The sequence below is a fragment of the Oncorhynchus nerka genome, linkage group LG20, assembly GCF_034236695.1.
Source record: "Oncorhynchus nerka isolate Pitt River linkage group LG20, Oner_Uvic_2.0, whole genome shotgun sequence".
Taxonomy (NCBI): domain Eukaryota; kingdom Metazoa; phylum Chordata; class Actinopteri; order Salmoniformes; family Salmonidae; genus Oncorhynchus; species Oncorhynchus nerka.
Window position 1 is genome coordinate 53,918,316 of NC_088415.1, and position 13,745 is coordinate 53,932,060.

At 43.8% G+C, this 13,745-nt stretch overlaps 1 protein-coding gene across 1 annotated transcript in view; it reads right to left on the reverse strand.

Annotated features, from left to right (window-relative positions):
- The window catches only part of LOC115102770 (capping protein, Arp2/3 and myosin-I linker protein 3-like), a 52,268-nt gene extending 42,245 nt beyond the window's left edge, over positions 1 to 10,023 (reverse strand). The window contains 2 exon segments of the mRNA XM_029623049.2: positions 3,471 to 3,565; positions 9,850 to 10,023. Coding sequence (XP_029478909.2) covers positions 3,471 to 3,565; positions 9,850 to 9,907 — 153 coding nt within the window. The 5' untranslated portion in view covers positions 9,908 to 10,023.
- Between the last annotated feature and the right edge of the window lie 3,722 nt (positions 10,024 to 13,745).

Here is a 13,745-nt window from a genome sequence, read left to right on the forward strand (position 1 = left end):
ACTGACCACCTGCACTGACTCTTCTCACCTTAGCACTCCTCACACACACACACACACACACACACACACACACACACACATACATTCACGCTACACACACATAAAATACTTCAGAATTTAAACACTTGCCCCCCAACCACCCCTTTCCTAAAACACGTGTAAATATTGGACTATAAAATGTGCCTTCCTGTCTTATACTTGTGCAAAAATGTTTATTCTATTCTACTGAACCCTTTACTTTATGTTCATATTCTTATCTTTTATTCTTTCTTATTGTTGTTGCAATGCCGAGCAGGAACCTACAATGAAGCATTTCGTTGTACGGTGTACACCATGTGTGTCCCGTAAATACTACTAATAAAACCTGAACTAGTAACGATGGTTTTTGTGAACCAGCTCTGAGATTTAACTATGCTAGTACGAAGTCCTAATGGTCATTTTAGACTTAAGATGCTTTTGAGAAACCGGGCCCTGGCAGCTCTAATCTAGGATCCCGTCTCTCTGGCTCTGAAGAACGGGTGTGTGTGCCTGCATTCACACAAAATCCCCAGTGTCTCTTGGGAATGTTGTGTGTATCCGCACCGGTGTGTGTGCGTGTATGTGTGCGCGCGCATGTCCTCTTGAGTATGTGTGTGCGCACGAGTGCGAGCAGCCACCCAAACACACGCACTTGTGCGCACACACATACTCACGGAGACGTGCACACATACACACACACATGCGCACGCACACACACACTGGTGCGCAAACACACAAAATCCCCAAGAGACACTGGGGACAGTCTGCTTTCACCCAGGTGAACCCAGCATCAAAAGGACACAACCTTTCCATCTTCCCTGGCAGACAGTCTGGCAGAGAGTACGGGCGCGTTTGAAAGCACAGCTGCCCCAGGTCCTGCTCTATAAGCAGCCTTTAAAAAGAGACGGAGAGAAAGAGGGAGAGCTGGATAGAGAGAGATAGATTGGAGGGAGGAGGCAAATGAGGGAGAAAATGCTGGCTTAAAAACACATCTTGTAGCAGATTTTGCTCACATAAAAGTCTGCCCAACCCTAACTCAAAGAGACTTACAACTGAGCCCTGTGGAACATTAAAGGGATCTGGGAGAGGGGAGGGAGAGAGTGGGGCGAGAGGGGCGAGTACGGAGACTAATACATCCCTGTTTATAGACAGAGCAATATCCCTGTAGTAAGACATCTATCATCAGATCAACAGATCAATCATACCACCATTAGATGCCTGCCATTTACAGACATCCAACCATTACGGCATTCCCCAATAGGTACTCTGTTGTATCCAACGAGGATGTGCATGTATCAACCTCTTTAGCTGACTACCAGAACTCACATGACAAAAAGCCATTCTTGGTTCAATTCAAGCATTTTCAGTCTTCATTATGTGGTGCTAATACAAATCCGAGTGAGGTACTCTGTTGTGTTTAAGTTAAACAGCTCTCCTTCTCTCCTGCCATTGAATGTCTCTACAAGTAGCCTACTCTGTTGACAGATCCCTCCTTGTACCTTGTAGTTACAGGAGACTAACAGAGAATGTGGAGATCTAAGTGGAGAAAAGGTTTGAGACAACCGACTGTGTTTGGAGTGTCACACTGTAGCGATCACATCCCAGTAATAGGGCCTTTTTATTAGTGAGGAGAGAGGGAGCTGGGAACCAATGACGGGTGAAATCGAGCAAGGGATCGAGATAAATAATGGACGAGGGTAGAAAAGGCAGCAATTGGGTCATCAAAACACATCAGATTTCTTCCTTCCTTTCCCCCTCTCCTCCGTTGCTCTGAGCTCTCATCGCCCCTTTCCCTGGTGCCCCCCTCGACTCGCACCACCCCTCCTTCTCCTCTGCCCCTCCCTCCTTCACTCCTCTCAGTCTTTGAAGATGTTTTGTTTCTGGAGTTGGCGCTAATCTTCAAATGAGTGCTCCGAAACGCATGCCCTCTGTGTGTGTCCCAGTTTGTGTGTGCATGACAGGGTGTGTCTATGCGGTCGTTTGTGTATCTGGGCGTATGTTGCTACTCTTGGTAACGTTGCCCTCAGCACAATGGTGTATGTCTTGCTGAGCATACTATATGTCTGTCTGAATGAAAGGCACTAGGAGGGTGAGGCTGTCTGTGTGTGTGTGTGTGTGTGTGTGTGTGTGTGTGTGTGTGTGTGTGTGTGTGTGTGTGTGTGTGTGTGTGTGTGTGTGTGGGTATGTGTGTGTGTGTGGGCATGTGTGTGGGTATGTGTGTGTGCATGTGTCTGTGAGGCACAGCGGGACAGCTGGAACAGTAGACGTACACAGACAGCTGAATACCAGCACAACCCCAGAGGGAGAAAGGACATAGAGAGAGAGAGAGAGAGAGAGAGAGAGAGACAGGGAGGGAGGGACAAACAAAGAGAAGATGAAGTGTAGCAGGCTACGTATTCAACAGCGAGCTCACTGCATGCATGCCTGTGTGTGTTTTAGATACCCTACACTTTGTTCCAAAAGCTCTGTCCATTTACAAATATTGACATATGCACAATACACATGTAGGCCTCTATGCGATGTTTTACTTGTCATCATGCCATGCTGCGCCATAAGTGTTTTGAGAAGTTGCATTAGCAAAACCCATTTAGACTAACATTCTCCTGAGGCCTAATTGAGTTGTGTTCGGATAAAGGAGGGAGCAGAGTGGTTCAACACAGCTCTATGTGTTGAGATAAAGATGGAGGAGGGGAGGAGAGAAGGGCAAGATGAGAGATGATGAGGAGGGAGAAAAGCGAGAGAGCAGAGAGCGGGAGGGGAGATGGGAGAGTAATAGAGATGGACAGATATGGAGGAGAAGATAAAGGAAACAAAGACTAGACAGAGGCAAAAATAGAGGGGGTGAGTGGTAATGACAGCTTGTCTTCCCTCTACCCAGCACCAGTTTACTCTCAGCAGTAAGAGGAAATGAGCTTGTGCTCTTACTCCTCTACGACCCTTGTGTCATGTATGTGTGTGTGTGTGTGTGTGTGTGTGTGTGTGTGTGTGTGTGTGTGTGTGTGTGTGTGTGTGTGTGTGTGTGCGTGTCTGTCATTAGTAACTGATACGGGTGACTAATTGAGGATGTCTCAAAAGCAGCAATGTCCGGAAGTGTGTGTCGGCTCGCACAAGCTGCTAGGACACCTCTCAGTCCGCTTATACACCCTCAGGCAGACACACACTGGCATGAGCACACGCGCACACAGGGGCACGCACGCACGCACACACACACACACACACCATCCCCATGCCTCTGGCATTAGAGGCACACTGCCACTTCTAATAAAGGTTGAAAGGATGGACTCAATGCCCCATGGTGTCCCGTTTGCTCTTAGGGGAGTGTGTGGACCATCAAGCTTGAATGCCCGATTAAGATGGATTGTACTCCAATTGAAAGTTCAAAATACACTACATTGACCTGAGATATAGAATCCAGATTTCTGACAGTAGAGTTTATTGTGAAGGGGCCTCACCAGTATCCTGTCCTCTGATTTGCCGTGCTTGGTGTCCTGCTTTACAGCTCGCACAAACTTGATAGATTGTTTATCAATGAGCCTCCTGATGCTCTCTGTGGAAAGAAGGCATGAAACAAAAGTCAATACTGCAAGTAAATTCCTCTCTCACAAAAACGCTCTCTTACCGGCAACATGACAAACACCACGGCACAGACACACATACACGAGAAAACAAGAGGAAACGAAACTGGTTTTATATTTAGCCCCAGAGATGGAACTGATTTGGAGGTACAGTCACACTATGAGACACAAGAGACAGAGGGGCATGGCAAACAGCTTTAGTAGAATGTTATGTTAAAGGAAGTTTTATCAAAGTTTTACCAAATAGTTGATACACATCACACTATTTCTTATTAAGCTGCCATATCCAAAAGACACCATAAGCTTTCAAACACCAAGGCTGCGTTTACACAGGCAGCCCAATTCGGATCTTTTTTTCACTAATTGGTCTCTTGACTAATCTGATCATCGCTGAAAAAGATCTGATGTGAAAAGAGCTGATGTGATTGGTCAAAAGACGGAAGAGGGGGATGGGGACAGAGGAGGGAGAGACGAGGAAGGATCAGAGAAAGACAGAGAGTTAAGGCAGCTGTAATCAACTTTAATCTCTGTAAAAGCTCAGACACAGCGATAGGATTGTCAAACATTTGCCTGCCGACACCCGTGAACAGTCAATCTTTTTTGTGTTCAAATAGCAAAGACCTCGTCAGCCACTAAACCCTGTTCAAATTCTCCAAACCAGAAGGTGGCAGTAGCGTTATTTGCATATCCGAGCATATTGCTTATGGTCTAGATTCAAAGCTATCTGCGCTAATGTTGCTATTTTATAGAAAGCCCTTGTTGATACTATGGCCACAGCTACATTCACTGCCTAGCAAGAATTCACTCTCCATAATCGGAGGGCCTGTTGTCCAGACCTCTGGCAGTCTCTATGGGGCTGCCACAGGGTTCAATTATCGGGCCGACTCTTTTCTCTGTATATATCAATGATGTCGCTCTTGCTGCGGGTGATTCTTTGATCCACCTCTACGCAGACGACACCATTCTGTATATATCTGGCCCTTCTTTGGACACTGTGTTAAAAAAACTCCAAACAAGCTTCAACGCCATACAACTCTCCTTCCGTGGCCTCCAACTGCTCTTAAATTCTAGTAAAACGAACTGCATGCTCTTCAACCGATCGCTACCAGCACCCGCCCGCTCGACTAGAATATGTGGACAACTATAAATACCTAGGTGTCTGGCTAGACTGTAAACTCTCCTTCTAGAGTCACAGTAAGCATCTCCAATCCAATGTTAAATCTAGAATTGGCTTCCTGTTTCGCAAAAAAGCCTCCTTCACTCAAAATAGCCTCCAACACTCTACTCAGCAAATTGGATGCAGTCTATCACAGTGCCATCCGTTTAGTCTCCAAAGCCCCGTATATTACCCACCACTGCGACCTGTATGCTCTCGTTGGCTGGCCCTAGCTTCATATTCATCGCCAAACCCACTGGCTCCAGGTCATCTTTGCTAGGTAAAGCTCCGCCTTATCTCAGCTCACTGGTCACCATAGCAGCACCCACCCGTAGCACGCGCTCCAGCAGGTATATTTCACTGGTCACCCCCAAAGCCAATTCCTCCTTTGGCCGCCTTCCCATCCAATTCTCTGCTGCCAATGACTGGAACGAACTGCAAAAATCACTGAAGCTGGAGACTCATATCTCTCTCACTAACTTTAAGCACCAGCTGTCAAAGCAGCTCACAGATCACTGCACCTGTACATAGCTCATCTGTAAATAGCCCATCCAACTACCTCATCCCCATACTGTTATATATATTTTTTGCTCCTTTGCACCCCAGTATGTCTACTTGCACATTCATCTTCTGCACATCTATCACTCCAGTGTTTAATTGCTATATTGTAATTATTTTGCCACTATGGCCTATTTATTGCCTTACATCCCTTATCTTACCTCATTTGCACACACTGTATATATACTTTTTTCTATTGTGTTATTGACTGTATGTTTGTTTATTCCATGTGTAACTCTGTGTTGTTGTTTATGTCGCACTGTTTTGCTTTATCTTGACCAGGTCGCAGCTGTAAATGAGAACTTGTTCTCAACTAGCCTACCTGGTTAAATAAATGTGAAATAACCTTTTAAAATGCTGCCAAACATACCCTCGCAAAACTGACTATCCTACCGATCCTTGACTTCGGCGATTCGTAATTTACAAAATATCCTCAGATAAAGCTCTGCCTTATCTCAGCTCACTGGTCACCATAGCAACACCCACCCGTAGCACACACTCCAGCAGGTAATATTTTACCTGTGTAAACAGCCCATCCAACCAACTTACCTACCTCATCCCCATATTCGTTTCGGTTTTTCTGCTCTTTTGCACACCATTATTTCTACTTGCACATCCTCATCTGCACATATATCACTCCAGTGTAAATTGCTAAATTGTAATTACTTCACCACTATTGGTCTATTTATTATCTGGTTAAATTATGGTTGGTTTTTAAAAATTATGCCAGTGCCAGCCCATAGCCAAATGTTTAGCTAGCTAGCTAACATTAGCGCATTTGCTAACTAGCAAAAAATAGCTAGCTAGCTATGAACACTGCACTAATTCAGCTGCTAACACAGGCAGCTGATTCACAGAAACTAGCTAACCCATTGCAATTGTATTATAATATCAATACTAGCTATTGTGGTTAGCTAGTAGGAAGTATTTAGTGTTGTGTGCATCGTGTCTTCGCTAGCTTGACTAGCTTGCACTTGGCTAGCTACACTACATGACCAAAGTATGTGGACACCTGCTCATCGAACATCTCATTCCAAAATCATGTGCATTAATATGGAGTTGGTCCCCCCTTTGCTGCTATGACAGACTCCACTCTTCTGGGAAAGCTTTCCACTAGATGTTGGAACATTGCTGCGGTGACTTAGCATTAGTGAGGTTGGGCACTGATATTGGCCGATAGGCCTGGCTCGCAGTCGACGTTCTAATTCATCTCAAATGTGTTTGTGGGGTTGAGGGCTCTGTGCAGGCCAGTCAAATTCTTCCACACCGATCTCGACAAACCATTTCTGTATGGACCTCGCTTTGTGCATGCGGGCATTGTCATGCTGAAACAGGAAAGGGCCTTCACCAAACTGTTGCCACAAACTTGGAAGCACAGAATCGTCTAGAATGTTATTGTATGCTGTAGCGTTAAGATTTCCCTTCAGTGAAACTAAGGAGTCCGAACCATGAAAAACAGCCCCAGATCATTATTCCTCCTCCTCCAAACTTTATAGTTGGGACTATGCATTGGGGCAGGTAGCATTCTCCTAGCATCCATCAAACCCAGATTAGTCCGTTGGACTGCTAGAGGGTGAAGCAGGAGTCATCACTACAGAGAAGGCGTTTCCACTGCTCCAGAGTCCAGTGGCAAGCAAGCTTTACACCACTCCAGCCGACTCTTGGCACTGTGCATTGTGATCTTAGGCTTGTGTGCAGCTGCTCGGCCATGGAAACCCATTTTATGAAGCTACCGACGAATAGTTCTTGTTCTGGCGTTGCTTCTAGAGGCAATTTGGAACCTATGACAGTGCCACATTGAAAGTCACTGAGCTCTTCAGTAAGGCCATTCTACTGCCAATTTTTCTATGGAGATTGCATGGCTGTGTGCTCGATTTTATGGCTGAAATAGCCGAATCCACTAATTTGAAGGGTTGTCCACATTTTTTGAAATATTTTGTATTGTATTTTTTGTACCATCCCATAGTCTACATTGCATATGAAGTGTGACTGGTTCATCTGTAGATTAAAATACCCTCTTTTTCCCTTTTTTTTGTTGGCACCCCCACTTCGGGGATCGTTCTCTCTGATTGGCTCAAAGTCAAGTTGTTGGCCACTGACGAGCATTGCGATTCTACAAGTAGAATTGGTAGGTTTGTCGCTGCCGGGTCGGCAAGCAGCAGATAACGCTTTTGTTCTAGCAAGAAAAGGAACGGCTTGCCACTATGATAAGTACCTGTCGGCAGTACCTATCGGCAATGAGATTCTCTGTGTGTTTCATGCTTAAAAACCACTCAATTAAAGCCCTTAACACTCGACATTCCCACAGAAGGCCCAGCCACAGCATATGCTGAACTACCATTAAAGAGAGAGGAAGGAGAGAGAGATGGGAGAGGAGAGGATGAGTTAAAACCTAGCCAGGAGATCCGACCCGCTTGCTTACAGATTCATTTGGGTCGGACAGGCTTCTTGCGTAGATTAAAATATAGTGGAGCCAGCGCAAGATATTTTTCGCAAAACGTAGCATGAATTTTGAATAAGTGGGACACATTTTGCATTTCCGTCTTCTGTAACCTCTTTCAACATCTATCCAACACATTAGCCCAACACACTTCTGAAATCCTCAAGATGTTTCCTAATCACACAGAAAAACTCATGTTGATATCATATTCACAGAGGCATGACACAATCATTTGTGTACACTGAGTCCAAACCATATTTTCTGTTTGCATTTGGTAGACTACGACAGCAGGTTAGATGAACTGGGACAAGATGATTATAATCCTGATTGTACTCCAATGACAATTCAATTCAATTTTGTGTGATTAGGAAACATGTGTTGGGATAATATATTGGATAGATGTCTGAACAGGTTACAAACCCACTTTTTCTGAATTCACTCAAATAACAGTACCAATAACAGTACTACAAAAAAACATGTTTACAGGATATAGTACTACAAGCCGACAACAACAAAAATGATTGAAATACAAAAGGTAAACAAAATATTGGCAACTTTTTAATAGTATGCACATTTACATCACAATTTGTGATTATTATTTATGACAGTTTTATAACCTCAACGTCAAAACAGAAAAAAAATCTATGTCACTTATCTTACTGTGTGCTTCACAGGGTGAGCTCCCACCTTGACGCTTGCTCTGTGATGTCACACCAATGAAGTGATCATGTGGTTTCTCTGCAAGGGCTTAGTCACAATAGTGCTGACTTTCTCTCGTCAGACCAATGAATAAATGTGTCAGGATTAAGCTGTGCCAGTTTACATGACCTCCCACTCTTTCTGATTTCACCCTGCCTCCATCCAGGAATGAAAAATGCATTGTACTCCCAAATGTTACACTGACAAGGTTGAACGACTGCTTTCTAAACAGTCACTCAATCTTCTCAGTGTAACAGTTGTAATAACTGGACAATTCGGAGTACAATGTTGATTAATGTGCACTGTCCCTGTAAAAAAAAAAAAAAAAATCATACTCGATGCATTTCTCATCCCTGGATTGGGGGACGTTTTCTGAGACATTTCTGGTGCCGGCTCCGCCGTGTCTTCATCGACACAGGAAGCCTGTCTGAACCCTAAGCGTAGCTGTAAGCAAGCGGGTCGGATCTGCTGGCGAAGTTAAAAACCTGCCTTGATTGTCTAATGGAACTGCTCTTTCTCCATGAGTGCCCACCACACATCCCTTCCTTCCTCTCTCTGTACCTTTAGCTCTGACTGGTCATTACCACAGCCAAATCCAGAAACAAACAAGGGATTCATTTGCCATCACGATAATTAACAGCGAGAGACACCCTTTTAACACCCTTCTGTCCAATGGTGTCAGGCGGTGTGTGTGCGTGCAATGTGTTTGTGTGTGTGTATATGTCAGACACTACCATCATGTGTGACCAACGTGAGTGTGATCGTGCTTGTCACATGTTTAAATATAACTCTCAGTGTGTGTATGTGTATGTGTGTGCGTGTGCGTGTGTGTGTGCGTGTGTGTGTGTGTACTAAACAGTGGTATGCTGAGCGCTGCACACCCTAAGGGCACTATAGCCCATCTCTTCAGCGTAGAGGGCCTCTCAATGCAAAAACTCATGCCTGCAAGCTTCAAACAAAATGATTGTTCCACATAACACCCCTACACACGAACACACTCAAATGAAAACTATTAAAGCCAAGGCAAAGCACCCAGAGACACGCACAGGCAGGCACGCATTTGCAGTAACACACATCCAACCAACTCGCTACTGACAGAAGTGGGGTTTAATAACCGTTTAAAGTATGATTGTGGTAAACACAGAGCAGGCAGCGGGAACCAAAGCAATCCCAACGTAGCCTGTTTATTTCGGTTCGGATCGATAGGAATAACAGGTTATCATTCCTGACGTGGGTTTACACAGGAGAACATGGAACGTCAAAAGAGAGTGACAGGTACAATAAAATAACCATTGGAATTCACAACAGCGATAGGCTCTGTATTCTGACCAGGAAATATAGTATGTAGGCTGCAGCAGGTGTTGAGCATGACAGTGAATTTAAAAGAGCAGTTTTGCGCTTACCTGTGTTTTCCCTGCCAACAGGAACGAAACCTGCAGCGGTGGTCTCTTTAGAGGCCATAGCGCGCCCCGACTCTCCGTCTGCGCTTCTTATAATCAAGGGAGAGAGCCGCTAATGCGTTTCAACTGGCAATCGGAGAGTAGCGCGGGCGACTCCAGTTCCTATAAACATATCAAATCGGGGGGAGAGACAGATAGAGCGAGACAGATAGAGCGAGAGAGAGAGAGAGAGAGAGAGAGAGATGCATCAGTCAACGCAAGAAGCATAGACCCAAGTGCTTCAGATATTACTTTTAATATTTGAGGGAAAATAAAATAATAACACTATAATCTCGAATCTCAAATAATCTCAACACTAATTCTAATAACACGAATTATTAAAAGTCACACAAAAAAACATTGAATAAACGTATTAAGTTGGTCAAAAAATTCTAATGATAATTGTTATCTTTAATATCATAATTAATAATGACTCCATTTTGCTTCATTAGATCACAGAACCTTTGGTTAATTTCATTCATATCAAGAAATAGCCTTACAGTACCGCCCATTGTCAATATATGGCCATGGAGACAGTTCTTTGTGAGCTGGATGGTTGCCAACAGTTATTACACAGTATGGACTGCTGCAGTAAAAACTGGAGAAGTCACCACGTTTCCATCCACAGTTTTCATGCGACTCAAATCATACCGTATTTTAAAAAATCACAACAGCTGTGATGGAATGAAAAGGGAACGGTTCGGTACCGTGGTAAAGTTGCTTTGAGATTCGATATTTGCCAAACATTCGGACCATCGAACACCAATAGCTTGCGATCGATTTGAGTTTTATGAAGAAAAAAGATGTTCATCAAAGCACAGTTTCGTAATCACACAGCAATAGTGTAGGCAGCCTGGCCACAGTCAATGCAGCTAGTTAGGAACTACCAACAAAGTGCATGATCACAATATTAAAATGTGAACAGCTTTTACACCATGTGACTTAGCAACCTTATTTCAACTGTACATTATTCTTTAAACAGAGAGGCATGTTACAGACTCTTTAGTTCTCGTAAAATGATTCCTATGTTTTTGAAATATACATATTTATACAAAAATCTACTAAAATGCAATAGCTCCTTGACCATGTGACCTAGACACCGCAAACCAACTTTGGAATGTTCACAGGGTAGGGACACACATAGCATACATACCCTTTGGTTTCCCCAGTAAGCACTTACACAATTTTATATCAATATTTGAACATGTACAATTTAAATAGCAACCACATGATTTAGCAACCTAGTTTCAACTGTCCATTATTACTTATATAAACAGTCATGTTGCACACACTAGTGTTCTCATAAAATGATTCCTACATTTAAAAAAAAAAGTATATACAGTGCATTCGGGAAAGTATTCAGACTCCTTGACTATTTCCACATTTTGTTAAGTTTACAGCCCTATTCTAAAATTGATTACATTGTTTTTTTCCCTGATCAATCCACACACAATCCCCATAATGACAAAGCAAAAAAAAAATATATATATATCACATTTACATAAGTATTCAGACCCTTTACTCAGCACTTTGTTGAAGCACCTTTGACAGCGATTACAGCCTTGAGTCAAATCAAATCAAAGTTTATTTGTCACGCGCGCCAAATACAAGTGAAATGCTTACTTACAGGCCCTAACCAACAGTGCAATTTTTAAGTAAAAAAAAAGGTATTAGGTTAACAAGTAACAAAATAAAAAACAAACGTAAAAAGCCAGTGAATAATAACAGTAGCGAGGCTATATACAGTAGCGATGCTATAACAGTAGAAAGGCTATATACAGTAGCGATGCTATAACAGTAGAGAGGCTATATACAGTAGCGATGCTATAACAGTAGAGAGGCTATATACAGTAGCGATGCTATAACAGTAGAGAGGCTATATACAGTAGCGATGCTATAACAGTAGAGAGGCTATATACAGTAGCGATGCTATAACAGTAGAGAGGCTATATACAGTAGCGATGCTATAACAGTAGAGAGGCTATATACAGTAGCGATGCTATAACAGTAGAGAGGCTATATACAGTAGCGATGCTATATACAGTAGTGATGCTATAACAGTAGAGAGGCTATATACAGTAGCGATGCTATAACAGTAGAGAGGCTATATACAATAGCGATGCTATAACAGTAGCGAGGCTATATACAGTAGCGATGCTATAACAGTAGAGAGGCTATATACAGTAGCGATGCTATAACAGTAGCGAGGTTCTATACAGTAGCGATGCTATAACAGTAGCGAGGCTAAATACAGGCACCGGTTAGTCAGCCTAATTGAGGTAGTATGTACATTTAGGTATGGTTAAAGTGACTATGCATATATGATGAACAGAGAGTAGCAGTAGCGTGAAAGAGGTGTTGGCAGGTGGTGGGTTGCTTAATGCAGGGAAACATAAATCAGTTTTACCTAATTTCTATCAACATGTTAAATGTGCAAGCAAAGGGAAAACAACTATAGATCACCTGTACTCCACACACAGAGACGCGTACAAAGCTCTCCCTCGTCCTCCATTTGGTAAATCTGACCACAATTCTATCCTCCTAATTCCTACTTATGAGCAACAATTCAAGCAGGAAGCACCAGTGACTCGGTCTATAAAAAAGTGGTCAGATGAAGCAGATGCTAAACTACAGGACTGTTTTGCTATCACAGACTGGAACATTTTCCGGGATTCTTCCGATTGCATTGAGGAGTACACCACATCAGTCACTGGCTTTATCAATGACTGCATCGAGGACGTTGTCCCCACACTGACTGTACGTACATACCCCAACCAGAAGCCATGGATTAAAGGCAACATTCGCACTGAGCTAAAGGGTAGAGCTGCCGCTTTCAAGGTGTGGGACTCTAATCCGGAAGCTTATAAGAAATCCTGCAATGCTCTCTGACGAACAATCAAACAGGCAAAGTGCCAATACAGGGCTAAGATCAAATCATATTACACCAGCTCCAATGCTCATCTTTTATGGCAGGGCTTGCAAACCATTACAGACTACAGGGAAGCACAGCCGCGAGCTGCCCAGTGACACGAGCCTACCAGATGAGCTAAATCACTTCTATACTCGCTTCGAAGCAAGCAACACTGAGGCATGCATGAGAGCACAAGCTGTTCCGGACAACTGTGTGATCACGCTCTCAGTAGCCGACATGAGTAAGACCTTACAGGTCAACATTCACAAGGCAGCGGGGCTAGACGGATTACCAGGACGTGTGCTCCGGGTATGTGCTGACCAACTGGCGTGTGTCTTCACTGACATTTTCAACATGTCCCTGATTGAGTCTGTAAAACCAACATGTTTCAAGCAGACCACCATAGTCCATGTACCCAAGAACACTAAGGCAACCTGCCTAAGTGACTACAGACCCGTAGCACTCACGTCTGTAGCCATGAAGAGCTTTGAAAGGCTGGTAATGGCTCACATCAACTCCATTATCCCAGAAACCCTAGACCCACTCCAATTTGCATACCGCCCAAACAGATTCACAGATGATGCAATCTCTATTGTACTTCACACTGCCCTTTCCCACCTGGACAAAAGGAACCCCTATGTGAGAATGCTATTTATCGACTACAGATCAGCGTTTAACACCATAGTGCCCTCAAAGCTCATCACTAAGCTAAGGATCCTGGGACTAAACACCTCCCTCTGCAACTGGATCCTGGACTTCCTGACGGGCCGCTCCCAGGTGGTGAGGCTAAGTAGCAACACATCTGCCATGCTGATTCTCAACACTGGAGCCCCTCAGTGGTGCGTGCTTAGTCCCCTCCTGTAATCCCTGTTCACCCATGACTGCGTGGCCAGGTATGACTCCAACACCATCATTAAATTTGCTGACGACACAACAGTGGTAGGCCTGC